The following is a 26,253-nucleotide window of genomic DNA, read 5'->3' on the forward strand; positions in this document are numbered from 1 at the left end:
TGTAGAATAAGGGCAACACTGGACTTTAGTCAACCAAGGGAACAGGCGGGCTTCAGGAAAGGTTACTCTACAATGGATCACATCCATGTCATTAACCAGGTTATCGAGAAATCCGCAGAGTACAATAAGCCTCTCTATATGGCTTTCATTGATTACGAAAAAGCATTTGATTCAGTAGAGATACTAGCAGTCATAGAGGCATTGCGTAATCAAGGAGTACAGACCGCTTACGTACATACCATGGAAAATATCTACAGAGATTCCACAGCCACCTTAATTCTACACAAGAAAAGTGGGAAGATACCTATAAAGAAAGGGCTCAGACATGGAGACACAATCTCTCCAATGATATTCACTGTGTGCTTAGAAGAAGTATTCAAGCTATTAAACTGGGAAGGCTTAGTAGTAAAGATCGACGACGAATACTTCAACAACCATCGGTTTGCCGATGACATTGTTCTATTCAGCAACAATGCAGACGAGTTACAACAAATGGTTGAGGACCTTAACAGGGAGAGTGTAAGAGTGGGGCTGAAGATTAGTATGCAGAAGACAAAAATAATGATAAATAACCTGGCAAGGGAACAAGAGTTCAAGATCGCAAGTCAGCCTCTAGAGTCTGAGGAGGAGTACGTTTACCAAGGTCAACTAATCACAGGGAACCCTGACCATGAGAAGGAAATTCACAGAAGAATAAAAATGGGTTGGATCGCATACGGCAGAAACATCATGTGCTCCTGACTGGGAGCTTACCGTTATCATTGAAACGGAAAGTATACAATCAGTGCATTTTACCGGTGCTGACATACGGCGCAGAGACTTGGAGGCTGACAAAGAAACTTGAGAACAAGTTAAGAACCGCGCAAAGTGCGATGGAATGCCGAATACGAGGCATAACTTTAAGAGACAGAAAGCGAGCGGTTTGGATCAGGGAGCAAATAGACCATTATTTAATGGACATTAAGAGAAAAAAATGGCGCTGGACAGGTCATGTAACGCACAGATTAGATAACCGTTAGACCATTATGGTGACATAATGGGTACCAAGAGAAGGGAAGCACAGTAGAGGATGGCAGAAACTAGATGGTGCGACGAAATTAGGAAATTTGCGGGTTGGAGTCGGTTGGCGCAGGACAGGGATAATTGGAGATCGTAGGGAGAGGCCTTCGTCCTGCAGTTGACATGAATAGGCTGATGATGATGATCATAATTCATTGACAGTAGGGATGGCCAGCAGTGCTGCGTGCGATTTGTGCGGGCGCGTTGAGACTCTAGAGTACCTCCTATTTCAATGCCCATCCTTTGACGCTCAACGACGTTCTCGACAAGCTAAACTTAACCTGTTAGATAATCGAGCGCTCTCAGAAGACAAAATCATAGGACCATGGCTTCTGCATTCTTCCACGCAGAAAGTCACAAAAGCCCTTCTGCACATCGTGACGGATACTGGATTGTCCCAACGCTTGTGACAGCGGAGATTCCTCTGCGACTGACTCTGTGAATGACTGACCGTTATTTTTCGTTTCTCTCCTTATCTATTATTCCCCTTTCCCCTTCCCCAAGTGTAGGGTAGCCAACCGGGCACGTCCTTGGTTAAACTCTCTACCTTTCCCTCTTCGTTTCTCTCTCTGATGTATGGAAGTGCTTGTAATAAAGGGAAAGCTATGGTTCGTATATGTATGTGTGCATTGTTATATGGGGTGCTTCTTTATTTAGCTGCACCAAATGTTTAAAAATCACCTGCGGTAGATAGCGCGATTCCCTTGAACTCAATGACGCAGACTTACTCCCAGTAGCAATCAATTAAATGTGGAATTTACTAAGAAAATGTCACTAATTAAATATTTTACCAATAAATTTACACAACAAATTGCAACCTAGAACTGTAGCTATATAGTGCCTTTGCAAGGCATATCGACATTGCGCAAATTCTGATAGTCAACCGGTTTCGAGATATGCGCCGCCATACTTTGGCTGAAAATTCACTGTTATACCATTTTTTTTTAAAGAAAACGCTGTGTTTTGCATTGAAGCACGCAAATAACTGGAACGTCAATGTATTTCATCGGGCACTGACAATTGATATCTCGGAAATGGTGTAGTCCAGAGAATTCGTTCCAAGCGGTTGCATCTTGTGAACTCACCGGCTATAATTAGTCAATTGTAATATTGGAGTTAAATTGATTTAAAAATTAAGTTGTGGAATTATGTTAATTATACAATTAATAGTTGTGATTTCTCGTAAAAGTAATGTCTACTTCGTCGATTAATGTAGCTCAAAGGGTAGAATTCTGGTACCTGTCAAAGGCAAATTTTTCAACCTTTGGTCCAGCTAAAAAAAAAAGCACCGGTGATAGCTGGTCAGTGCGTAGGAAGTTATATAGCGACATCTGTATGGTATGTTATGTATCAACAGCTCTGATTATGTGTATCTGGCTTAAGAGCAACATGCAAAAGGCAGTCGTTGTGTTATTGTGTTCCAATTGACCATAGGTGAAGTTGTAAACTCGCGGACGCCAGAAGTACATCATAATGTCATAACTAACATCTGATCGTGAGGTAGGACAAAACGTCCCGTGGGCGTCGATAAGTAATCGCCGAATGATAGGATCAAATTATGATATCGCTCTGCAGTCACTTAAGTGACGCCTGAGTACCTGTGTGTTCCTTTCTTTTTTTTTTAACTTTTAACTATAAGTACTGAGATGGTGTATTGAACTAAGCTTGTTAGCTTCGCTTGTCACGCATCTCCTCGTCGAACAAAAACAAAAGCAGTGCTTGCTATGTGTTTCAGCCAAAGTGACGAAGAGTCATAACGAAGGCACAACAGAGACTAAATAGGCAACGTTATTGCAAACTAGTTTTTCGCAAGCTTACAGGTACAACTTGCGAAATGATGCTAATTACCTAAGTATTACATATCCTGATTGGCCTTGTAGGGACAAGATTGGGGGAAAATGATGCAATTTCTCAGTTGAAGCCTGTTATTCCTCAAGTGAGATTAAATTACTAGGTGTCATGGGTATAACACCACTCATCGAATTTTCGTGTCGGAAATGTGCGGCGAAATACATTACGTGTTCCAAATATCATTTTTCCTGAAATCCTTTCTTAACCACTGTGGAAAAAACTGGTAGGATCCCTGATCTATTCCGCGGCACAGTTTAGAGACACTTATCTCGAGAGTGATGCTAGTTTCAGGATTACTGGTCAGGGTTCCTGAAGTAACCAATAAAAAAAGGAATTAGTATGTATGTATAATTTGTAGTTCTTTCTTAGCCCAAGCTTCCTCACGCTAGTCCCGACTAATATTGCATTTCTTAAAATAATTGCTTTTGCGTTTTTTCGACACTACATTAAACCACACACAAAAAAGAGAACTCGTTCATCCCATTTGAAATTGTTTTAAAGTGTGTAGAGCCAGAGCCACACCCTTCCCTTCCTTGCTTGTTTTCCGTACGTCTGCGAAGGTCAGAAAAAAAGTGTGCAGGTGTATTAAAGCAAAACGAGATGCGTAAGATTTCGCAACTGGAATACCTATGTCTTTGCCACTTGTCTTTTCAGAGCCTGACCTGTTCTGTTGGAAAAAAGACCGTGCCTCCACAGCATAAGTCTTTCCTTGACTTCTGTTTCGATCCAGTCAGTAAGTACACAAGACAACTCACGTTCTATTTTGGTATCTGTCTTACTTTCTGCACCGATTCCTCGACTGAAGTGGGAAGAAGAGACGACAACGAACAGCTAGGCTTTTTCATTTATTCAGAGCTGGCAAGTACCACCTCTAGCAAACGCCTCCGTTGGGAATATAGTGAAGATTGTCATTGTTCTTTAACGCGGTGTACCCACACCGTAAAGGTCATTCGGTACAAAGCAGCACCAAGTACAGAGCAAATACAGTGAAAGGCACGAAGTTTTTAATTCTCTTTGTAATTAATTTCTGGTCTGAGCGGGCAAAAAATATTTTATGCCAGCATTTCTTAGGTAAACGCATGCTGTAGACGTGAGGCCAAGATGCAAACGCAGTTCTTGTAAAATCGGACAATCTGATCGTACAAATCATCTGTAGGGCCCGGCGGGCTGGTGCTGTTGCTACATTTAAATGAATCTGTCATTCTAGGTTGCTTTCTTGTTCGTCTAGCCCTACTTAGATATCGCACACAGAAGGGAGGTGGAACTTGCGATTGAGACGTCACCCAGCTTTCCTTAAGAACGGCTGCGAAAAACCTTTACGATTTCAAACCCTTAATTTGCCTGTGGGTTTAGTGGCCTCACTTATCTGCCTCAAATAAAGTTTTGAAATGCAGTAAAAACCTTAGGTACCGTTGTTCTGCCGCGGTATTGCAGTTTGCTTTTACTTTCTCTTACGTCGCGCACCCACTAGAAACTCTGGCCAGTATTCTCAAAAAGCGCTCACGCTAGAATTGTTCGTAAGAACAACTTGCAGACAATCCTGCTGCTGGACACATTATAAGTGAAGGCGGCTGTCCAATGGCTAAAATCAGTTACAAATTGAAAGCGATTTCGGTCCCTTGTTCTTAGATAGCCTAGTAGGTGCCTGGTCAATGAGCGCTCGCCGAAACTGACAAGGGTTATCCGGTGGTGCACAACGAGTTTGTTGTTACACCAAAGGTGGGTGTTATCGGTAGTCGCTATCAGGAGTCGCGGTCATGGACTTAAGGCAAAGACTGGAAGTGCACGCACTCGGCGCTGACCTCCGCAGTGCGTGTACCTTCTTTGCTTTCGCTCGTAATTTGAGTGTATGTGTTCCTAAAACGAAGCGCGAACTGGTCCAGAACTTTGTATTACTCCTGTTTACAAGCTTCAGGCGGGCAGTAAACTGCATTTAAATTGCTCGTGCAGTTTGCCGCAAGAATCTTCAAAACCATAATTTATACTACGGAGCTTGATCCCGGTGAAGTTGTGGACATTTCTGCTTGTGTGTGTGTGCGTGCGTGTGCGTGCGTGTGCGTGCGTGCGTGTGCGTGTGCGCGTGCGCGTGTGTGCGTGCGCGTGCGCGTGCGTGCGTGCGTGCGTGCGTGCGTGCGTGCGTGCGTGCGTGCGTGCGTGCGTGCGTGCGTGCGTGCGTGCGTGCGTGCGTGCGTGCGTGCCGTAAGCTGGCGATGTTCCTTCGGTATGGTCATTCCATGCGCAGCGAACCGAATGCGGTACCAGAAGCTTCATTGGGTTCTGTGGTTTTCCTAGTGGCAGGAGTGGTCATCCGAATAACTGTCATCTGCCGTGGCACGGCGCAAACTTTGACCGTAGAGTCACGGGAGCTTGGCCATCCCACGCCCTGCTCTCGCCGATTTGTCATGCAGAAACAGATACAAAATCCTTGCATGTACAAGTTTTACAATCTTCACACGAGTATACAACAGCTCCAAATCAATATCGCAAAAACCTGCATGCACTAACAGAACACTTAAATGTGTAATTACAACCAACAAATGTTCTAGAATAAACTGACTCACATCTAACCAATATATCACTAAATGCTTCGAGACCTAACGCAGGCGTATTTATACCTAGTCCACGAAGGCCCCTAACAAGTAGTTGCTTCATTTTTAACTGGACCAACGATGGCACTCAGTTGTAAGCTCGTACGTGAGTCTGCTCCCTACACCAGTCTTTAGGAACAGCTGTAGATGTACAACCGAAGGGCAGCTCCGTATGATTTTTCTGCAAATACAAAGCGGTGACACATCAGGTGTTCGTGACTATAAATTTACCTTTGAACATCTGTCGTTTGCGAAATCATTGCGAAAATCATGCCTACCCGAAAATAGATGAGACGCAAAGCTGCCGATCTTGCGCGACACACGCCCACGGCCACGGGGGTAACTTGAAAGGCGACAGATCATTGCGTGCGCCCGCCACAACAATCTGTCGGTCGTCCTCCAAGCCCAGCAAACACATACGCCAAACTTCTCATTCGGCGTCCGCGAACGATATTCCCGTTCCCGTCTTAGCGTTATATAAACATTCGGAGGCAGCTTCATTCTTTGTATAATACTCCCGACAAACTGTAGGCAAGGAGGAGCGATAGTAGGATTACATGCAGTGGATTGCACAGAAATTCCGCTTAGACGAGCCGAGACGATTGGATAGAGTGAGAAGAAAGTGTGTCGTTCGGTGCCGTCGGATCCCGGCGTATTGCTTTCCCTTGTGGCTCGATTCTTTTGACGTCGCGTGCGAATGGGGAGAGTTTAAATTCGCCCCGTACACGGCTTGAAAAGTGCGAGTACGTTCTCGAAGGATTGCGCACTGCCGGGGAGCTTACTTTTTGCAAAAGAGTACGCGCAGATTCTGTGACAACAGTGAACCGCTTGTAACGCGTTTGCACCGAGCATCATCTACTGAGGCGACTTTAGCTGGTTCTATAAAGTCCATCCGCGATTTGATTGGACCAGCGGCTGTGACAGTGATATCACGTACCATGCCAGATTGATGGACTCCAACGGACGATGTGTGTGTGCTGTGCTATGTGCTCTCTCCCTCTCCCCCTTCCCCATCTTTAATCTCCCCCATCCCTCTCCCATGTGTAGGGCAGCAAACCGGTTAAAGTAAATTGGTTAACCTCCCTGCCTCTTCTTCTCCCCTTTTTCCTTCCTTCCTTGATTGACACGGGCGGACTTCAGAGAACCAGCTAATGTAGCACATAGCATACCGTTTCCAAATCCTTATCGAAATGCGAGCTTAGATGTGTGTTGCGCATTTGCGTAAATAACTTGACGATAAATGCTAAGTATGATTTATCTGAGACCGCAGTTGTATGGCGACGCTTTAAAATAATTATCACATGCGTATTCAAAGTGTAAAATGTTGTTTCGTTGACTTTCAGCGCGCGGGCTTATAATAGTTGTTTGCTATCCACAGTATGGTTGCTGAAAGTCTGCGTTATGGTGTAAAAGTGCAAATGAATATCAAGAAGAAATAAGCGCACCATAAGGAACGTTTACTCTTCACATTGTTTCACGCAATTTGCTCAACAAAAAAGATGAATCAACTAGCCCAGCAACAAGTATAGATTAGACAAGTCTTCGCGTTTTATCTATCGCCCGGCTTGCCCACTGGAAATATTAATACGTGGGAGAATACTAGGGCAAAAAAAGAAGAGACGAGAAAAGAATCAGAAAAATAACACATCATTTATTTTCTTCCTACTAGCCATTTCTCAGAATAGTGTTAGACCAACTAACAAGCTCAATTTCCCAGGCTCCGTTCCCAGGCTCCGTGCATAATCTCTAATGGGAAAACGTACATCTTTGATCACACCACTGAGAAAGTGCTCGAACGTAAATCATAGCAGCCACCACTTCCCCCAAGCAGTAACGTACGGCCCAAAAACGATCATCTGTCCCTTCTTTACACTAACATTCGCAGTATAATACCGAAGCGTGATTCCTTATGCAGTCTTATCAGCTCATCATCCAGTAACGTCGTTCTGCTGACTGAAACATGGTTAAATTCATCAATCTTAGATTCCGAAATCCTGCCCGAACTTCCTGACTTCGATATATTCCGAAAAGACAGACCTGACGGCTGCCGTGGCGGTGGTGTTCTTATCGCTACCAAGCGACTTCTAAATTGTTCAGCTGTTAACGTAGTAACCTCGTTGGAAATGATTTGGGTGTGCTGTCATGCTTCATCCCCTCGCGTACTCATCGATGTATGCTATCGACCGCCTGATACGGACAGTTCCTTCATAACGCTCTTTCACGACATGCTCGATTCCCTAATCTCATCTTACCCACGCACCCCAATTTTGCTTTTAGCTGATTTCAACTTTCCGTCCATAGATTGAAATGATATGTCCCGCACCCTAACAAAATGTCAGGCATCTAGTGAATTCCTAAACACATGCTTAACTATCGGCCTGTCTCAAATTGTTTCTGAGCCCACCCGCACGACTGACCATACATCAAGCATTCTTGACCTCATTTTAACCACTCACCTTGACGAGTTCTGTGCTCCTTCGTACATTACGGGCCTTAGTGACCACGTTGTACTTCACACTACCTTTTCTACCAGCGTTACCAAAAGTCCTAAATCCAAAAAAGTACTAACGCTGTACGACAAAGGAGACTACACTAGCATGAATCGTGACCTTCTTGTTTTCCATAACCATTTTGCTTCTACCTACCACTTACGTTCTGCCGAGTCGAACTGGTCTCTCTTCAAGTCAGAAATGCTGCGTTTGATTCGACTTTACATCCCTACCATCAGCATAACAGAGCGAAAACGTTCTCCGTGGTTTAATGTTAAACTAAAGCGTTTAAATAACAAGAAAAAGCGCCTCTTCCATTCTGCCAAGTTATCTAACACCAAATGTGCCTGGAGCAAATACCACACCACTGCCAAGCAATATTCCGATCTCACTACCCAAACTAAGCTCCGTTTTTTTTTCTACTACCCTCCCTGAAATGCTACAAAGCAACCCTAAGCGCTTCTCGAAAACAATCATCCCTGATATTGATACTACTATTTCTCTCATTGACAGCAGTGGCTCACCAGTAGGCGTATCCGACGTACCCCATGTGTTGAACCATGCATTCTCATCAGTCTTTACTAAGGAAACAACTCGTGATTTCACTGATCCTGCGCCTTTGCCGCATCCACCAATGGACGGCATCACCTTCAACGCACATGGTATTGTTAATATTATCGACTCACTAAAATTTTCATCTTCCTGCGGTATCGATGGAATTAATTCGAAAGTCTTAAAGAATACTAAACATGTTTGTAGTCTCATTCTTTCCCTCATTTTTCAACAGTCGCTTGATACAGGCACAGTTCCACATGACTGGCGAATTGGGAAGGTCATTCCGGTTTTCAAGAAAGGTGACAGATCATCCCCACGTAATTACCGACCCATTTCGTTAACCAGTGTATGCTCTAAGATCATGGAACACGTCATTTACTCTAATGTTGCCACATTCCTAACATCGGCCGACTTTTTTCATCCAAACCAACACGGATTCTGGAAAGACCACTCATGCGAAACCCAATTAGCTTTGTTCCTGCATGACATTCATTCCTATCTTGACCGCAATGTCCCAATTGATGCGCTATTTCTAGATTTCGAGAAAGCTTTCGATAAAGTACCCCATTCCCGCCTTTTGCTTAAAATGTCCTTGTTAAACATTCATCCTAGTGTCTTGAACTGGATTCGAAGCTTTTTGACTGACCGCATGAAATTTGTCTCCGCTAATGGCTTCTCATCATCCTACTCACACGTTCTTTCAGGAGTACTTCAAGGCACGGTTCTTGGCCCCTTGCTCTTTCTAATATACATTAACGACTTGCCTTCCACAGTAACATCTAGTATCCGCCTTTTCGCGGATGATTGCGTACTCTACCGCCCCATAACTAACGCCGAGGATGCTTACATCCTCCAAAATGACCTGGATAACATACAGCGGTGGTGCACTAAATGGCTAATGTCCCTAAATACTACAAAGACCGCACAAATTTCTTTTCACCGCCGCCGAAATTATACTCCGCCTACTTATAAAATTAACGATACTACTATTATTTCCACTAACTCTTTTAAGTATCTTGGCATTAACCTTGCTAGTGACTTAACATGGTCTTGCCACATTAACCACATAATAAATTCATCTAATCGAGCAGTTGGATATCTCCGACGTAACCTGCGCATGACACCTCCTTCCTTAAAATTACTAGCTTATAAAACATTTGTACGACCTAAACTTGAATACGCTTGCGCAATATTTGACCCCCATCAGTCTAACCTTATCTCAGCCCTTGAATCTGTTCAGAATCGTGCCACTCGCTTTATTCTTTCAAACTACTCTCGATACTCTAGCATATCCGCCTTGAAATTGCAACTAAAACTTCCTTCTCTCGCTTCCCGTCGCCGAATTTCACGTCTCTGCCTTTATCACAGGTTTTTCCATTGCTCGCCCCGTGACAGCAACCTCATCCTACCAGTACGTCGAACACCCCGCACAGGCCATCCAAACAGCGTCATCCCGCATCGTTCCCGAACAACTACATTTCAGAAATCATTTTTTGTCCACACAGCTCGCGACTGGAATGACCTTCCCTGTCACTTAGCACAAATCCCTGATCCAGTCCATTTCAAGACTGCCATCGAGGAAGCCATGTCATCGTCATGATTCTCATGTAACATTAATTGTTAACCGCCGTTCTTGCGCCCACCCCTCATGTAATGTCCCGCCAGGGACCCTTGAGGTTCAAATAAATAAAATAAATAAATAACGTTGACGCACGCACTGTCCAAATCATTTGGTGGGCTAATCTGAATCTCGCCCAGCTATACCTGACATTCAGGTCGAAATGATCAAATGTGAAAGAGCGAAAATACATTTGAAGAAATAATATACAAATGCACACAAAGCAGATTAATCGAGAAGCAATTTACAAACTATGGTTGATGCTGATAAGGCTGATAACGTACGAGAGCACCTAAGGCACCTTTGTTTCTCGTGACACCGATGTAACGCGCCAGTGTTCTCCCCAACGTTTCCGCAGCTCCACGTTCTTGTTCAGAGTACAGTGTTTAAGGCAGTCCTTGAGGTTGCGAACAGTTTGCTTATCCAAACTGCATAGTCAACAACCCCGTTAACATCGGAGGTGTAGCACGGCGGCTCACTGGCCGATATCATTTTGGGCACGAGGAAAGTGAGTTGTATAAGTGCCGCTTTTAAAAATTCCATGCCGAAATGCTTGATCAAGTCTGTCCAGGTCAACAGCCTATCATTGTTCCTCACCGTAATTTCACTCAACGGTCAATTTCTACTTTAATGACCGTTTGTGCTGCATTCTGTAATGCGTGCCACGTGTGCATGCCTTTTGGTGCCATTTATTTTTTTATTTTTTGTTTTTCTGCACGTCCGGACAACGGAAAAGAAAAAGATTCGACTAAGCAAGAGGCGAGTTTCCTACTAAGTTCTGGCGATACGCAAGAGTCCTTGTGCCTTTCGGTAGAAAGGCAAAACAACACGCAGGTGCACCGCCGTCGGTGATGACCGCAGCGGCCGAAGCAACAACCCAGTTCGAAGGTTGGCAGAACAATGAACGCCTTACTCTGTGGCGGATATCTTTTATAGCCACCAGCCAAACTAAAGAACAAGTGCCGTCGTACCACGTGACCGCACGAAGCCGCACTCGTGCATTGAAAACCTAACGACATTGCGGCGCACTCTCGCAGCTCCACAATGAAGCTGCCTGGGAACTAGCAGTGACGTAAAAGAATGAGGCCTCGACAACATGCCACACTGCCACTTGAGCTTCGCGTAATAAAAATTGCGTACGTCGCGTATAAACGAAGTATAGGTGAGTTTGGTGCGATAAATTGCCAGAATGCTGGGTGGGAGGGAAAAGCTCTACCTACGTACCTTTAACAACCCGGGTCGGTAGGGTCAAACACAGACACATACACACGCACGTTTCTTTTTAAGCTGCATATTAGCGAAGTCTATCATTGAAAACAGAAATACGTTTCTGTCATCTGTGTCCCATTTATATATAGCGTCTATATTTTTGACAAGATTCTTTGACTTCGCGTTCACATTCACCCTTTCCTGTTTGATTTGGGAAGACCCTAAGAAAAGCGAATAAAGTTGAAGTCAAGAACAAAGACGCAGTTGGCAGCTAGGGGCCCCCCGCTGGTGTAGGCGAACTCGCCTTAGGCCACCTAGCTAGTGATACAAGAACGGGCGTTGCACCCAAGCACCCGGCTGCGACGCAGCTCTAGCGGGTTTTTATGGGTCATCGCTCACCTTCAACGGGCGCCCGCTCGCATGACCGCCTCTTGGACACAAGAAGATGATAAAAACAGAAAATCGCCCCCCCCCCACCCTCACAAAAGAAAGAAAAAGAAAGAATAATCCGTATTCAGGGTACGATAGTACGACAGCGAACGAAAGTGTCTCGCAGCCCTCCTCTCTCCAAAGGACAATAAACCGGCTTACAGCCTGAAAAGCGCGCCTAGGATACAGCGGGCGCCCTCTGTGAGCCACGGAATGCACCACGGGGCTCGACACCGTGCATTCTGCTGGTTTGATTGGTATGGCGCTCGAAACTGGTGGCGCAGGTGCTACGGGATGAAAATTACAAAAAAAGAAAAAAGCAATCGATGTGAGCTTTGCGCTACGGCTGCTTTAGTTTTGTCGCTGCTTGATAGATGGCGTTCGAGCCTCGCATTGCTGAATCCATAGGATGAGAGCGTGTGGGAAAAGCTGCTATAAACGCACAAAGCGGAATGGAGATTACCACTACTTGGAGCAGTAGTACACGAGCCATAGGAAATGTAGTGAATCTGGAGCTGTTTAAGTTAGTTTGTGTGTCCGAACGGATTATTACGGACAGATTATTCTCATTCTCTATTTGTCTTTTACTTTTGAATTACATTTAACGTTATTAATTTATATATTAATTGTTGTAGAAAATAGAGAAATGGAGCGGCCGAGGAAGTCTCAATATCAATCTCTCAACAGAAACCTATGTTCAACAGAACAGGCCGACAGAGGGAAGTGCCGAAGGCGGCCAACCACCAGTCAAAGCATGTCTAACGATAATAAAATTGCGCCGCCTGTGTCTGGAGCAGCTTTTCCACATTATGGTCCTTTGTTTGCGACGCATGGCAGCGTATGCTGCAGCTCATCCTGTTTCATCCCGAATGTGCAGAAACGTGCTCGATGCACTCAGCGCTATTACACGCCAAATGTACGTTTTCTTCATTCAAGGTGCGGGTTTTCGTTTTCGTCTGTAGCTTTATAATCTTACTGCATAATAAATCTTATTCCGTTGAACGCTTCAAAAGAGAGAGAGAGAGAGAGCTAGAGAGAGTAAGAAGAGAAAAGGTATGGAGGGCAACAAGACGAACTCCTGGTTGTCTACCATACACGGGAGGTAAGAAAGAAGGGAGAAGAGGAGGAGGATTAGTAAGACGAGGGGGGAAACATTTCTGCTCGTTTTATGGACCAGAACCACGATTTTATTATGAGGCACGCCGTAGTGAGGCACCCCGGATTAATTTTGACCGCGTTGGGTTCTTTAACGTACACCCAATGCATGGTCCACGATCGTTTTTGCATTTCAACGCCATCGAAATGCCGCCGCCGCGACCTGGATTCTATCCCACGCCCTCGGGCTTAGGAACACAACGCCATAGCCACTACGCCACCACGACGGGTAAGGAGGAGGAATGCTGCTTGTTGTAAGCGGAGCTAGCTTTGCAAAAGTTGCCAGCAATTCACAATTAATATTTTAATCTCTTCAAATCAAGCAAATCTCTTCAGCAAATATCTTCACAATTAATATTTTGGCATACCGGCACTCGGTAACACAAGCAACTTGACACGGAGCGCAGCAGGTTGCCCATTATCCAATCTCCGGCGACCCACACACTCCAACCCCGTATCACGGAGGAACTTAAGGAGAAGTCGGAGTGCATCTCGCCGAAATACCTAGTGTCCTCATGGAAGCAAAATGTCACTTGCGCTTTAGTGAGAAAATAATAAGAGTTAACAGTGCTTTAAGCTGGTAGCAAGGCTGCGGGCAACGAAGACTCCTGTAAATGTTACTTTTCAGCATTAAGTTTTAATATGCGGAAAAGCACGCTTTAGATTGTGCACCCAGAAGAGGTCAGAAACAGCTACCAGCCACAAAATTTAGACAGACAGACGGACGGATGGACGGACGGACAGAGAGACAGACATAGATAGATAGATAGATAGATAGATAGATAGATAGATAGATAGATAGATAGATAGATAGATAGATAGATAGATAGATAGATAGATAGATAGATAGATAGATAGATAGATAGATAGATAGATAGATAGATAGATAGATAGATAGATAGATAGATAGATAGATAGATAGATAGATAGATAGATAGATAGATAGATAGATAGATAGATAGATAGATAGATAGATAGATAGATAGATAGATAGATAGATAGATAGATAGACAGACGGACGGACGGACTGACAGACAGAGGGACAGACAGACAGACAGACAGACAGACAGACAGACAGACAGACAGACAATTCAATATTTGGGGTTTTACGTGCCAAAACCACTTTCTGATTATGAGGCACGCCGTAGTGGAGGACTCCGGAAATTTTGACCACCTGGGGTTCTTTAACGTGCACCTAAATCTAAGCACACGGGTGTTTTCGCATTTCGCCCCCATCGAAATGCGGCCGCCGTGGCCGGGATTCGATCCCGCGACCTCGTGCTCAGCAGCCCAACACCATAGCCACTGAGCAACCACGGCGGATGGACAGACAGACAGACAGACAGACAGACAGAGAGAGAGAGAGAGAGATAGATATAAATACAGACAGATAGATAGATAGATAGATAGATAGATAGATAGATAGATAGATAGATAGATAGATAGATAGATAGATAGATAGATAGATAGATAGATAGATAGATAGATAGATAGATAGATAGATAGATAGATAGATAGATAGATAGATAGATAGATAGATAGATAGATAGATAGATAGATAGATAGATAGATAGATAGATAGATAGATAGATAGATAGATAGATAGATAGATAGATAGATAGATAGATAGATAGATAGATAGATAGATAGATAGATAGATAGATAGATAGATAGATAGATAGATAGATAGATAGATAGATAGATAGATAGATAGATAGATAGATAGATAGATAGATAGATAGATAGATAGATAGATAGATAGATAGATAGATAGATAGATAGATAGATAGATAGATAGATAGATAGATAGATAGATAGATAGATACTTTATTAGCTGCCGTAATCCCATCCTTCACATATGTTTATATCAGTGACCCCAGCATTTTATGTTCGTACTAATAGAGAGAAGAAAATTGATTTGACCAAAGTAAACAAAAGAATCTGCTAATGAACAGTAGCCTGCCTTTTCAGAAACGCCTATTCCTAAATAGAATGTGAAAACTGTCACTTATGCACACACTGGGGGCCTAGGAAAGTGCGATGAAGTGAGCGCGGCACAAGCCGGACAGCAATCGGAAGGGGACTAAAGGAATCAGACGTCTGGACAGCTGCTTACTGATGGGACCGGCGCTTGATTACGAATCGATTCAAAATTAAGACCAATACTCAAGAATGATTCGTTACTTGCATGGTTTGCAGCCTACTTATCCCACAAGTCCCAGGCAGTCACCGTTGGCCACACAACTTCTAAACCCGCCCCTGTGCAATCTGGAATCCCTCAGGGCTCTGTACTAGGACCTTTATTGTTCTTGATTTTTATAAATGATTTCATTAGGGATCTTCCTGTAGTGGCACGGCTTTTCGCAGATGACTGCATTATTTATAAAGAAATCCGCACTCCGGCAGATCAGGAATTGTTAAACAATGCGTTAAATTGCGTACAGACATGGTGTTTGACGTGGCAAATGAGTATTAACATCAAGAAAACAGTGGCAATGCAGGTAACACGTAAGGTTCAATCTTTTAAGTTTACTTACGTCATCAATGGCACCAGACTATCTGAAGTATCGAGTTACAAGTACCCAGGACTATTAATTAATCATGATCTTTGTTGGAATAATCACGTTACTTACATAACCAGGAAAGCTATGAAACGCTTAGGATATTTACGCAGATCTCTAGGTACATCAACGACAGAAATTAAACTCTTGGCCTACAAAACTTATGTAAGACCGATCCTCGAATACGCCGCAGTAGTGTGGGATCCCCATACAAAAACTAACATTCACAAACTCGAGAAAGTACAGAGGAAATCGGTCAGATTTATTTATAACTCTTATAGTTGGACAACATCCCCTACAGCCCTCTAACAGACAGCCAATTTGGAGAGCTTGGAGGCAAGGCGGTATCGTGATAGACTAAAACTCTTCTATTTACTGTATCATGATAAATTAGGAATAGATAAGAATTTATACTTTCAACCATTACAGCGACGGCAAACTCGATCGTTTCACTCCAGGAAAGTCTGTGAATATTTTGCCAAAACGAATGCATTCAAATACTCGTTCTTTCCGCGTACAATCCGTAATTGGAACGACCTGCCCGCTGAGGTGGTCGAAAGCCCCACTATTTCGTCTTTCATGTGCGCGCTTGACCAATTGCGATAAGTAATTGCATTGTTTATCACGCATCTTTTGTTCATGCGTTTCTTATGTGCGTTCGTTCTGAGCTGTAACATCGAATACTCTTTGTTATGCGCAGTGCCGAGTGCTGTCATGCGCGACGTTGGGATGCTGTTTATGCGGAATTTTTTTTTGTGTGTTGTTTCACTTGTATTCTTTCTTGCTTTATATATGTGAGCTGTGATATCGAATGCTCACTTTGTTATGCGCAGTCTCAAGTGCTGTTACGCGCAATGTTAGCATGGTGCTGATAAGCAATTTTTGTACCAATGTATTCCTTTATTCTGTATTGTTTCATATATACCCACTCCTGCCCAAGGCCTGACACTCAGGCCGGCAGTATGTATCAAATAAATAGATTGCACTACCGACAGAGCTGAAAGCATGGTGGTGCATCTTTCAGTAGATTTGGCAAGGAGGACTCAACTCAAGGCCAATCAGCCGAATACGCGAAATTGAGGCGAAGCGCTTATACAGAAGCTCGTCGCGGTTAATCGCAAGTTTGCACATATGGGCTAACGACAGGTGCTGCAAATACTGCCAGCGACGCAATTGCTGTTCTTGATGTCCTGGCCAATTGAAGGTCGAGAATGGTGCGTACAAGTTCTGTCTGCATAGCGCTAGGACTGTATAGCCAAGCGGTCGCCGATTGCGGGTGCCTTTTCGGGAGCGAAGGTAGAATGAGCAGGCATAAACTCACCGCAATTGATCCCAAGCAACTGCGTGGCGGTCGCCTCACTATAGACAGCGATTGCTTTGCTTTTGTCATGAAGCGGCTTTAGTAGAGAGTGCCACTGTTAAATCGAAACTGAAGGATGGGCGTAAGAAAAGTATGAATACGAAATATTTTCTTGGGGCGCGCTATTCCGAGATGGTATTAATGCTGCGGTGCCCTAACATTTGTTTGCAGAACGAAATTGAAGTTTTGTTGCGGCATCTTGTGAAGGAGAGGCCGAACTCTTCTCGCCGGTTGGAGAGGGATGCATGAATGCTCTCGCGTTGTATATACCAGATGTGCGAAGGTAATGAAGTAAGGTGAAACAGGTTGCACGGCTTTGCACAGAGCTCGAGGCTAAGGCTGAGCGATTCGATTCCCACACGCATAAGACATCCTCAAGTCGCGGACGGATATAGGGTGGTAGAGCGGCAATTTCACTGCTGACTAGTCTAAAATTTCAGTATCTACGAATAAAAAAGATCTCGCCACTTGAGCGAGTCGACTGCCAATACCAGCGCGCTGTTTTTATTCTGAATAGATCGATTATATCTGATAGTGGTCCTACTTGTTGTGAAGCTTTCAATAGTAATTGTTTCCTAAACTAAATACAAAACTAAATAAAAACTAAATTTAGATATAAAGCTAAATACAAATGTTTGTACAAATATGCGCAGAGTGGAAAGATATGAAGAGCTGCAGTTCACATCTGAGTTTATTCGTTGTGCAGGGAACAGACATCACTCGCACCCGTGACCATAACCACAGTTGTCTCGGCCAAATAGCAGCGTTAACCTTCAATTCTGATACGACGGCTACTCCTTGCTGAATCGCAAGAATCTCGGGGACATGTTATGGTAGGAAACGAGGGCCCAAACCGGGAAGAAAGAGAGAGAGATAGCAAAAAGAGGAAAGGCAGGGAGGTCAACCAGGCGAGCGTCCGGTTTGCTACCCTACACGGGGGAAGGGAAGGGGGAACAGAAAGAGGAAATCGGGATAGAGGGAACACTGTCTGTGCACGCAGCAAAGCGCCTGGAAATCAGTCAAGTCAAAGCAAGTGCTCCGTCGATACGTTAGGCTGCCGTCATTCTGCTGTCTGAAGCTAATCTAGGTGCTTCATAGCTGGGAAGATCCAACACCAATTTCAGCTAATATTAAGCTGCGGTAATGATTGTCGACAGATGTAACTGCCTACACTCTAGAGCCATTCCAAGCTTGCCCTCTGACACTCGTTGTAGAACGCGGCAGGTGTTTTTATGCGAACTAAAAATGACAGCCTGGTCATCACGGCGCTTCCTATCATAGCGCGCTAGATTTCGGTTTATCGGAGCTGTATGACAGATTATTTAGGCTCAACGAGAAAGGCAAGAGACTGATATAGCGCTGCACTGCGTCACTTTGTCCTGATCTCACTGTATACGCTGTGATTACTTAAGAAGAAATCTCTGGCACGGAAGGGTGAAACGGGATATTAATGTGACGGTCTCGCATGTTCGGCGATTTCTGTCGCAGCGAGGTGTGAAGTCGACGCAAACCGCGCACGGAATTTTCGCGCTGGCACGCACGCGCGGAACGCCAGGTTTCCGTGCGGTGTTTGAGTGCACGTCCGCTTTGCTCGCAGGCTCGTATTCACAGGAGTCCAGTGGCGTGCACTTTCACCTGTCGGCGTTGCAAATGGTGCTGCCGCCGGTGATCGTGGTGCGACTGCTGCAGCACCGGCTGCTGGGCACCGCGCAGGCGGCGCGCCGCGGGGCGCCGTCCCGCGCTAGCATCGCTTCCGAGAACCGAAGCCGCGCGGGCTCGTCGGCCGACACCGAGGAGTCGCTGCGCGAGCGGCGCCACATCGCACTCACGGTCAACTGCGCGCCACCTGGGTCGGCGGCCTCCTGGACACGGGCCTCGTCCGTCGAGGAGCGCCGGGAGTCCATCCGGCACGCCGACAACAAACAGGTGACACCGTTGGCTGGGTTGAGCGAGCTGAACGTTGAATGGGACGCTTTGAATAAATGACAAGTGCACAAGAGGAGGACGCACAAAACGGCACAGTAGAGTCATCTGTGATGCGGCGATACAGCAATCAAGGAACGCAAAAGCGGGCCCGATGTGCTAGAAGTAAATTGCAACGAAGCTACACTTGCGCGAGACGATGTTTATATATTGAATACGTGCCAGCGAGGGCGTCAAGAAAGATAGGAAGCGCAATGTGCCGATCTTGTCCTGATCACATGTCCTGATCAATGTCCTGATCTTCTGTACTTCCCCTTCTTACACACTGCCATGTATTCGGAGCAAACAGCTGCGCACAAGAGACAGCCGTATAAGAAAAAGGTATCCTGCCAATGTTTACGGTGCCCTCTTGGTGTGATCGCGGCGAATTTCTGGAACGAATACGGCAAAAGTGTTGTCGAAAAACTCGCGCTATAGGACCGAACTTCAATATTTTCAGCAACGTGACAACAGCAGGGACCAGTGTTGTGCCTAATATCCAGAACGCTAGTTAGTACCGTACGCTAGTCATATGCCCTTAACGCTACCGCCCATCGAGATTAAGACTACGTTAAAAAAAACGGGCCATTCATTCGGCCAATAAAGAGTTGCAGTATTCGTTGGTTTGACGCTGAAAACTAAAGAGATTTTAGTTCAAAGTCAATACTATGGTAAATCAGTTCTGCGAAATGCCGCAAGGTGGAGGAAAGTTCATGAAAGAGAAAATTGTCATCCACCCGACCGTAGCACGCAGCTACAAAGGAAGCACATACGGGTTTCCCGGGAAGAAAGCTTTGCAGGGAAATATAAAATTTTCCTGGTCCAGGGATGGAATCGTAGACTAAAGAACCCGGGACCAACCACCGCATAAATTCGGCGGTTAGGGGTTCGATCCCTGGACTAGGACGAACTTTTCTTCAACTGCGAAGCTTTCTTTCTCAGAAACCCACATGTGCTTCCTTTGCAGCTGCGTGTTATGATAGGGTGGATGACAACTTTCCCTTTATAAAAGCCACTATTATAGTCGGCGTTCAAGGAGGGACAGTTATAACATGAGTTGATGAGGTTAGGTTACGGTTACTCTCTGCCTGCATGGGAGCGCGTCCTCCTCACTGCGCTTTATTACCCCGCTTTGTCCTGTGATTGTTCTTCGTCAGTTCGCCGACGAATGCATCCTCTATGGGCAATACACACTGAGACAAGTAAGTGGGAAGCGCCAGATATTGACACGCCTTCACATATCACCTTAGAGCTGTGATCATCTTATGCACGGATTACGTGATAATCCGAACAACTCTGTAGCAATAAGTATGCTCCTGTCTTTTTCTTCTTTCTTTTTTTTTGTCTTGGCTATGGATTGTTCGGCAAATGGTAAGGTAAATCAAGCATGACATAACTTGAGTGGTACGCTACCGAAAGAAGTGGAAATGCTAATGGTTTGATTTTTCCCTTTCCTTAATATGTGCGCACCCTTTCCGTTTCACAGCCTTCTGAATACGTGAAACGTTAGACGTGAGAGCATGTGCAGCATATTCAACTTGAAAAGGTGTGTTTGCTGCTGCCGAGGCGAATGCTTAGAAGAAGTAGTGAAGTAGAAGTGAATGCACTGCACAACACTGACCCTGAACTCAGGAAGAAAAGCCTAAACGAACGGCCTTACAAGCATCCCACGTGCAAACAGTTTCTTTGCAAGCAGATGGTGAGCTAGGTGAAGTTGTGTCTGAGGAAGGTCGTTAGGACAGCGCTGGCTTTAAAATATTTTTCAGGCATATGAACGAACGTACAGAAACCAATAACAGTGACAACGTTGCTCGCTCGTAGGTGACTGTGTTGGCTCCCGATGGCGGGCCAGAACTGTCGCCGGCGTCATCTCCGGCGGGGCGGCGGACCTTCAAGTTTTCGAGCCTCAAGAAGCGCGCAAGCAAGGCGCCAGCCGCCAGCCAAGAACAGCCTTCCCGGACGACCAGCGAGGCCGACATTGCGGCTTTTCAGAAGGAGCTACAGAACCTCCCAAACTTTGAGACGCTGGTTAGCTTCCTCACTTTCTCTCTAGGCGTTGTATGTTGGCAGAGCGAACGTTCACCTTAATTTTTCCTTGGCGGATGTCACGTGTTGCGAACTTAAGCATTCGGGAATTTCGTGCTGCCACGCGACTGCAAAAGGATAACGAATAACGAGCCACAGTATCGGTATTTGTGTCGTACTTGTTTCAGAAGCGCATTTCTGCCGAAATAACTGTGCCTTTCAGCGCTGCTAAGGATAGCGACTTGGACACGTTCACAAATGTGCTGAAACAGGCATGCCATTACGCAAAGCCCGCAGAAAGATGTGTTATAAAAGGCGGAATTCTGGCAACGCGAGGCATTCATGACCACATCGTGCAACATCGGGCTGTCGTGGAAACACTGCGCGCATCAGCCTCTAGCGATCGAGCGTGCGCCAGGGTAATGTGATCTACTAGTGGCTCCCTTGAGCGGCGTCCCATCACTGTCCCGCTTCGTTTTTTCAGGCTGGCTCGAGCGACACCTTCACGGACGGAAGCGGCCTCGACGGGGTGGGCTACGCGCGGCCACGCTCCTGCTCGGTGCCTCGTGTCACTTTCGAAGCGGCGTCGCTCCAGCTGCCGCACGGACATGGCCCGCTCATCCGCAGCGCCACCACGGAGGGGGCCTACACGGGTTCATCGGTGAGCAAGCCTGCTGCGGCAGGCCTCGCGACATCTGCGACCATCGCTGGGCCCGCCGCGCCACAGTCGGCCACCTCTGTCCCACAGCCTGTCCAACAGTCGCTCCTCACGGGTAAGCACGCGAGCCATTCGCTTTCGCGGGTGTTCGCGATGAGAACGAATATGCCGAATACAATTCGTCACGTGTTAACTTCGCGCTGTACACTGCGCCTCGGTTGTGGCCGCACCTCCGCTCTTTAATTATCTTGAAGCGCATCTCTACTATAGGTATAACAGGCAGTTTTTCGGCGATAAACAACGGCCGCGAAGGCGCACTTAACATGCAGTATCGCAGGCTTTTTTTTCTTATGTGAGATATTTACACAATTCGCTAATTGGCATTAAGCCAAGCTATAATTGACTTTTTTGTTAAACACTTTAGAGACTAACATGCATAATCAATTTGAAGGATATCGTTCTCCAAGCCAAAAGATTCCGTAGGCTGCTCATAGCAAATGCATGCTTGTAAATCCCATATAATAGTAGATCAAATTTTCATTCTATCTGTCTCCATGCCCGCAAAGAGTGAAATAGCCTGGTGACATGTTTCACCATTTTCCTGCATTCACGCTTGCAAACCGATTTCAATCTGATCCATTGTATAGGCACAGCCGACATCTTCACTGTCTGTATGAGAGCGGAAGAGCAGTGCGCTCCGGAGTGCGAGTTCGTGCGTTCAACTGGGGAGTACCGCTGGTTCGAGCTGCAGCTTGTTTATCAGCTCTCGCTCACAGCCCTTACTCGTGCTTATCGATTTGCTCTGTTCACTCTCTCGTATAACAAAGACTGTGCCCTATACGTATGCGTATACGCGAAGCATAGCAGTCACAAGAAAGCCCGATGAAAGCGGTCCCTTATCGCCGCAGGCGCCCATTGCAGCAGCCGTCTTTGTTACCGAGGCAAACGAACGAGTAGCGACGGCCTGCTCCTTTGGCTGCGCGTATCCGCAGGACGTTGCCTCGAACCAGCGGTGGAGACTCTGGTCGTCGGCGTAGACGCATCCCGAAGCGCCGCTCTCCCGCCCTCTTTAAAGGGGTGACGGAGAAAATGCGCAGTATTATCAAAATGTTTTCCGCGCGCACATAGAAGAAAAATAAACCGTGACGTTTTCTTTTCTCTCACTTTGTTTCTTGCTCTGGGGTCTCCTCTCTCCTTCGGACAAAATACCAGCATGTACATGCTACGGTGCCTGCAGGGCTCATTCCCGCAGTGGCCGACGGAATTGTGCGATAAATTTCGATCACGTATGATATCTGTATGTTACCATAAAACTAGCTGGTCCGTGTTCATAATCACGACGCTTCAACGTTGTCGAGGTAATCGACGCAGTGTACTCAATAGTCTTCTAAAGCAGCATCCTGTCATGCTGAAGCTTGAATGTCAAAACATTCGAAGACTCTTAATGATCAGTGACTATTTCAGTTTTGCACATCACCAAGTTATACGGTCTCATTCAAGGGTGTGCCTCGGGAGCAAATACGTTCCAGAAGCCAAGCGGCAGAGACGTCGCCCCCAATAGGTCGCGTGCTTGCTACGTGAGAAGCTGCGAAGGCACGTTCTCTCCGGACTGCATGCCGCATGTGGGTAAAGCGCTCATGCTGCAGCTCTTCCTATAGAGCTTTTTAACAAGCGCTCACGTCGGTTCACGACAGCCCAGAGGGCATTATATGGCGACGGCCGGGGAGCTCTCGTTGGGAAAGTCCACAGGTGCCAAAACCATCCGCCCTTGGTCGCAGCGTGCGAGGCGGTGGCTCCAGCGCACGGGCCCCTGTGCGACCTGCCCGGCGTTCACCTGACCATCCTGAAGCTGCTCTACGAGTGGACCTGCATTTGCCCCGGTGACCTGCGCATCCGCGAGTTTCGGGATTTCGTCAACCGTCTCGCCTGCATGGGAGACGCCTACAAGGAGTGGGCCGACGAGTTGCGCAGGAACGCCGACCTCAAGGTGAGCGTTGCGCTTCGCGGATGTCTTCTTCCTCCTCGCCCTCAGGTTGGTTTGACTGCTTTCTTTTTTTTTTACTTTCACCGTGCAGAAAGAAAGCACTTTTCATGCGCGGCCGAATTCACAAAGGTTTTCGTGCGTGAGACTTGCTTCACACTAGCCGGCCGCCTTCGACAATATGTCTGACATCGCGATTGGCTGTCCCCTTTTTTCACTAACCGCTGTAGCATGTAAATACGGGCTTACGCTAAAACATTTCGTAAGAACAGGCTTCAGCCAATCGTGATGTTGGACGTTATATTTTCGAAGGCATCCGGCCATTGGCAAAGGGATGGCAAGAACAAAAAGCTTTGCGAATTGGAAAGCCGATTTCTTCAAGCTAAAGTACTGCATTGGGAAATACGTAGCGATTGTCGCGGTACGCAAGCAAGACCGTGAGCTGTGATCGCGGTGCGTGTCACTCTCGGTCCTGCCACCCCGAGTGACAGAATCAGCTAGCACGCCTGGGATCTACAATCGATCAGGCATCAGCTCCGAGAACGAAGCGGAGAAGTCAGACAACCATTGCGAGACCATTATAACTACTGTCATACTGAATGTTATAAATTCTGTCTACCTCACGGACCTGTATAGTGTACTCACTCAATGATTCATCTTGCGTACTAGCGCAGCAAAGCGATCACTGAAACGAGTCAACCAAATATTGACGCATCAGCAGCGTCTGGTACCGTGGTACCATGCTAATAAAAAATATCTGGGTTAAGCGTACGTAACGTCTTACGTGCGGTACCGACATCCTCGGCACACGCGGTCTGACCCGCGCATAACGCCGATGAAGCCGGCTTCACGTCCAATCGAAGCTTGATCCACTTCCCGCCCTGTGAAATAACTTACGGAAAATAACCTCCCCACCAGACTACCATTTGCGATGCACTCCCATGATACTGAATTCACTTGGTGGCGCCATAAAAAGTGACGTAGACCACAACTGTTTCACTATGAAGGAGGTACGATGCACAGCCGCCTTCATTTTTTTTGCGAGAACAAGAGCGAGTCGTGCTCCGATCAAGTTTGCGCCTTCGAGAGACGCCACTGGTTTAAGACAGCGTGTCCGTGAAAGTGCTGCGCGTATAGACAAGAATGGGCTTGCTCGAATACGTCTGCTGCTCTTTCTGTAATATTACGAATGTGTTCGCGTTTTACTGCACTGAAGGAGGACCTTCAGAGGAAACAATTATTACAATAATCAACACTTTGCTGTACTGTGTGTTGCCCTATATCTATTTAATTATTGCTAGACGAATTTAATAATAAATAATTCAATTATTAATAATTAGTAAATAAATTACAATGTGTTATACGTACAATTTACGAATACTTCAAATGTACGCATTGCATAACGCAGCAGCGCGTGTCCACGTGGCTAAAAACGCTGACTCGAAATTTTGTTGACAGCTACAATGTTTATGAAGAAAGTGGTGGCAAGGAATTTCGTGCCGGCCTATTTCTTTCACTACAGTAGTTTAAATAACTTTCTTTTGTGACCCGCCTGTCAGCAACTCGACACACCTAATTGATCTTGTATTTTCCCTCTTAAACCTTTACTTCATGTCACCGCGTCCAACTTTCGGACAACCAAGACATACCTCGTGACACTTTTAGTGCACTCCAGATATCGATGTTATTTGACAGTTTAATCGATGAAAACAGGTACATTGAAGTGAACGCTTCATCTAAACTTTAGCGTATTAGGCTACTGATGACGCTGCTAGCGTGCGCACGTGAGTGTGCGTGCGTGTGTGTGCGTGTGTGCGTGTGTGCGTGTGCACGCTCTTGTATAATTGTGCGCGCTATTGGTAAAAACGGTACGGTACCCACCGTGGGGGATTAGCAGCTGTGGCGTTACGCTACTAAGCACGAGGTACGGGTTCCATTCCCGGTCATGGTCATTAAGCCGTGGCCGGGAATGCTCATGTAGCATGCATTGGGTGCACCTTAGAGATCCCCAGGTGGTCAAAATTATTCCGCAGTCTACCTCCCCCCCCCCCTACGGCGTGCCTGGTAATCAGATCGTCTTGGCACACAAGACCCCAGATATCTTTTTTTTTTTGTCGTCGTCGTCGTCGTCGTCGTCGTCGTTGTTGTTGTTGTTGTTGTTGTTGTTGTTGTTGTTGTTGTGATACTGCTGCTTTCTAAACGAGAGCCTAGTAAAATGACCGAATACAAGTTATTCACACACGGGCATCTACAACATTAAAGCGAACTTGAATAGGTACAAGAACAAACAGTCCCGCGCTCATGGATAACAAAGACGGTGTCTAAAAAAAAGCAGTAAGCTTAAGGCTATACATTAGGGGTCTGCGAATACTCGAAACTTCCAAAACATGAATCAATTAGGATCCTATTCGATTTCCTCTTCGAATTGAATAGTCATCATTTGTAAATGAGAATATTTTCCGAATGCCTTTCGAATACTTCAAATTGTCAACTGCACCGAAATAAACACAAAATTGTAGAAAAAGTACGGTAAACTTTCACCGCAGCGGGCATAGTATGGTCATAAAGCACGAGTATTTGCGTAGCGGAGCAGGGTATACGTAACTCAGGTAGCTATACTTTACAGGCTGTACAGCCATCATTCGTGTTGTCTGAAGAGCCATGCATATGCGAAGAAAGTACTTGTTCGGCCCTAATCCTTCATTTGTGGTTTTAATAAACAATGTTTCAGAAAGTGCTATGTACTACGTATG

General features: G+C 45.8%; 1 protein-coding gene and 1 long non-coding RNA gene across 2 annotated transcripts in view; both read left to right on the top strand.

The window, feature by feature from the left end:
* The window catches only part of LOC135900843 (uncharacterized), a 715,897-nt gene that overhangs the window by 476,286 nt on the left and 213,358 nt on the right, over window positions 1-26,253 (top strand). The window contains exons 11-15 of the mRNA XM_065430427.2: window positions 3,565-3,643; window positions 18,472-18,800; window positions 20,658-20,864; window positions 21,346-21,634; window positions 23,298-23,506. Of these exons, the coding sequence (XP_065286499.1) occupies window positions 3,565-3,643; window positions 18,472-18,800; window positions 20,658-20,864; window positions 21,346-21,634; window positions 23,298-23,506 (1,113 nt within the window). The remainder of the gene's footprint in view (window positions 1-3,564; window positions 3,644-18,471; window positions 18,801-20,657; window positions 20,865-21,345; window positions 21,635-23,297; window positions 23,507-26,253) is intronic.
* LOC135900212 (uncharacterized) lies at window positions 8,578-10,077 on the top strand. The gene is made up of 3 exons (XR_010563832.2): window positions 8,578-8,649; window positions 8,775-8,859; window positions 9,911-10,077. It is a non-coding gene; the product is annotated as an uncharacterized lncRNA (long non-coding RNA).

The sequence above is a fragment of the Dermacentor albipictus genome, chromosome 1 (genome assembly GCF_038994185.2).
Source record: "Dermacentor albipictus isolate Rhodes 1998 colony chromosome 1, USDA_Dalb.pri_finalv2, whole genome shotgun sequence".
NCBI classification, from domain to species: domain Eukaryota; kingdom Metazoa; phylum Arthropoda; class Arachnida; order Ixodida; family Ixodidae; genus Dermacentor; species Dermacentor albipictus.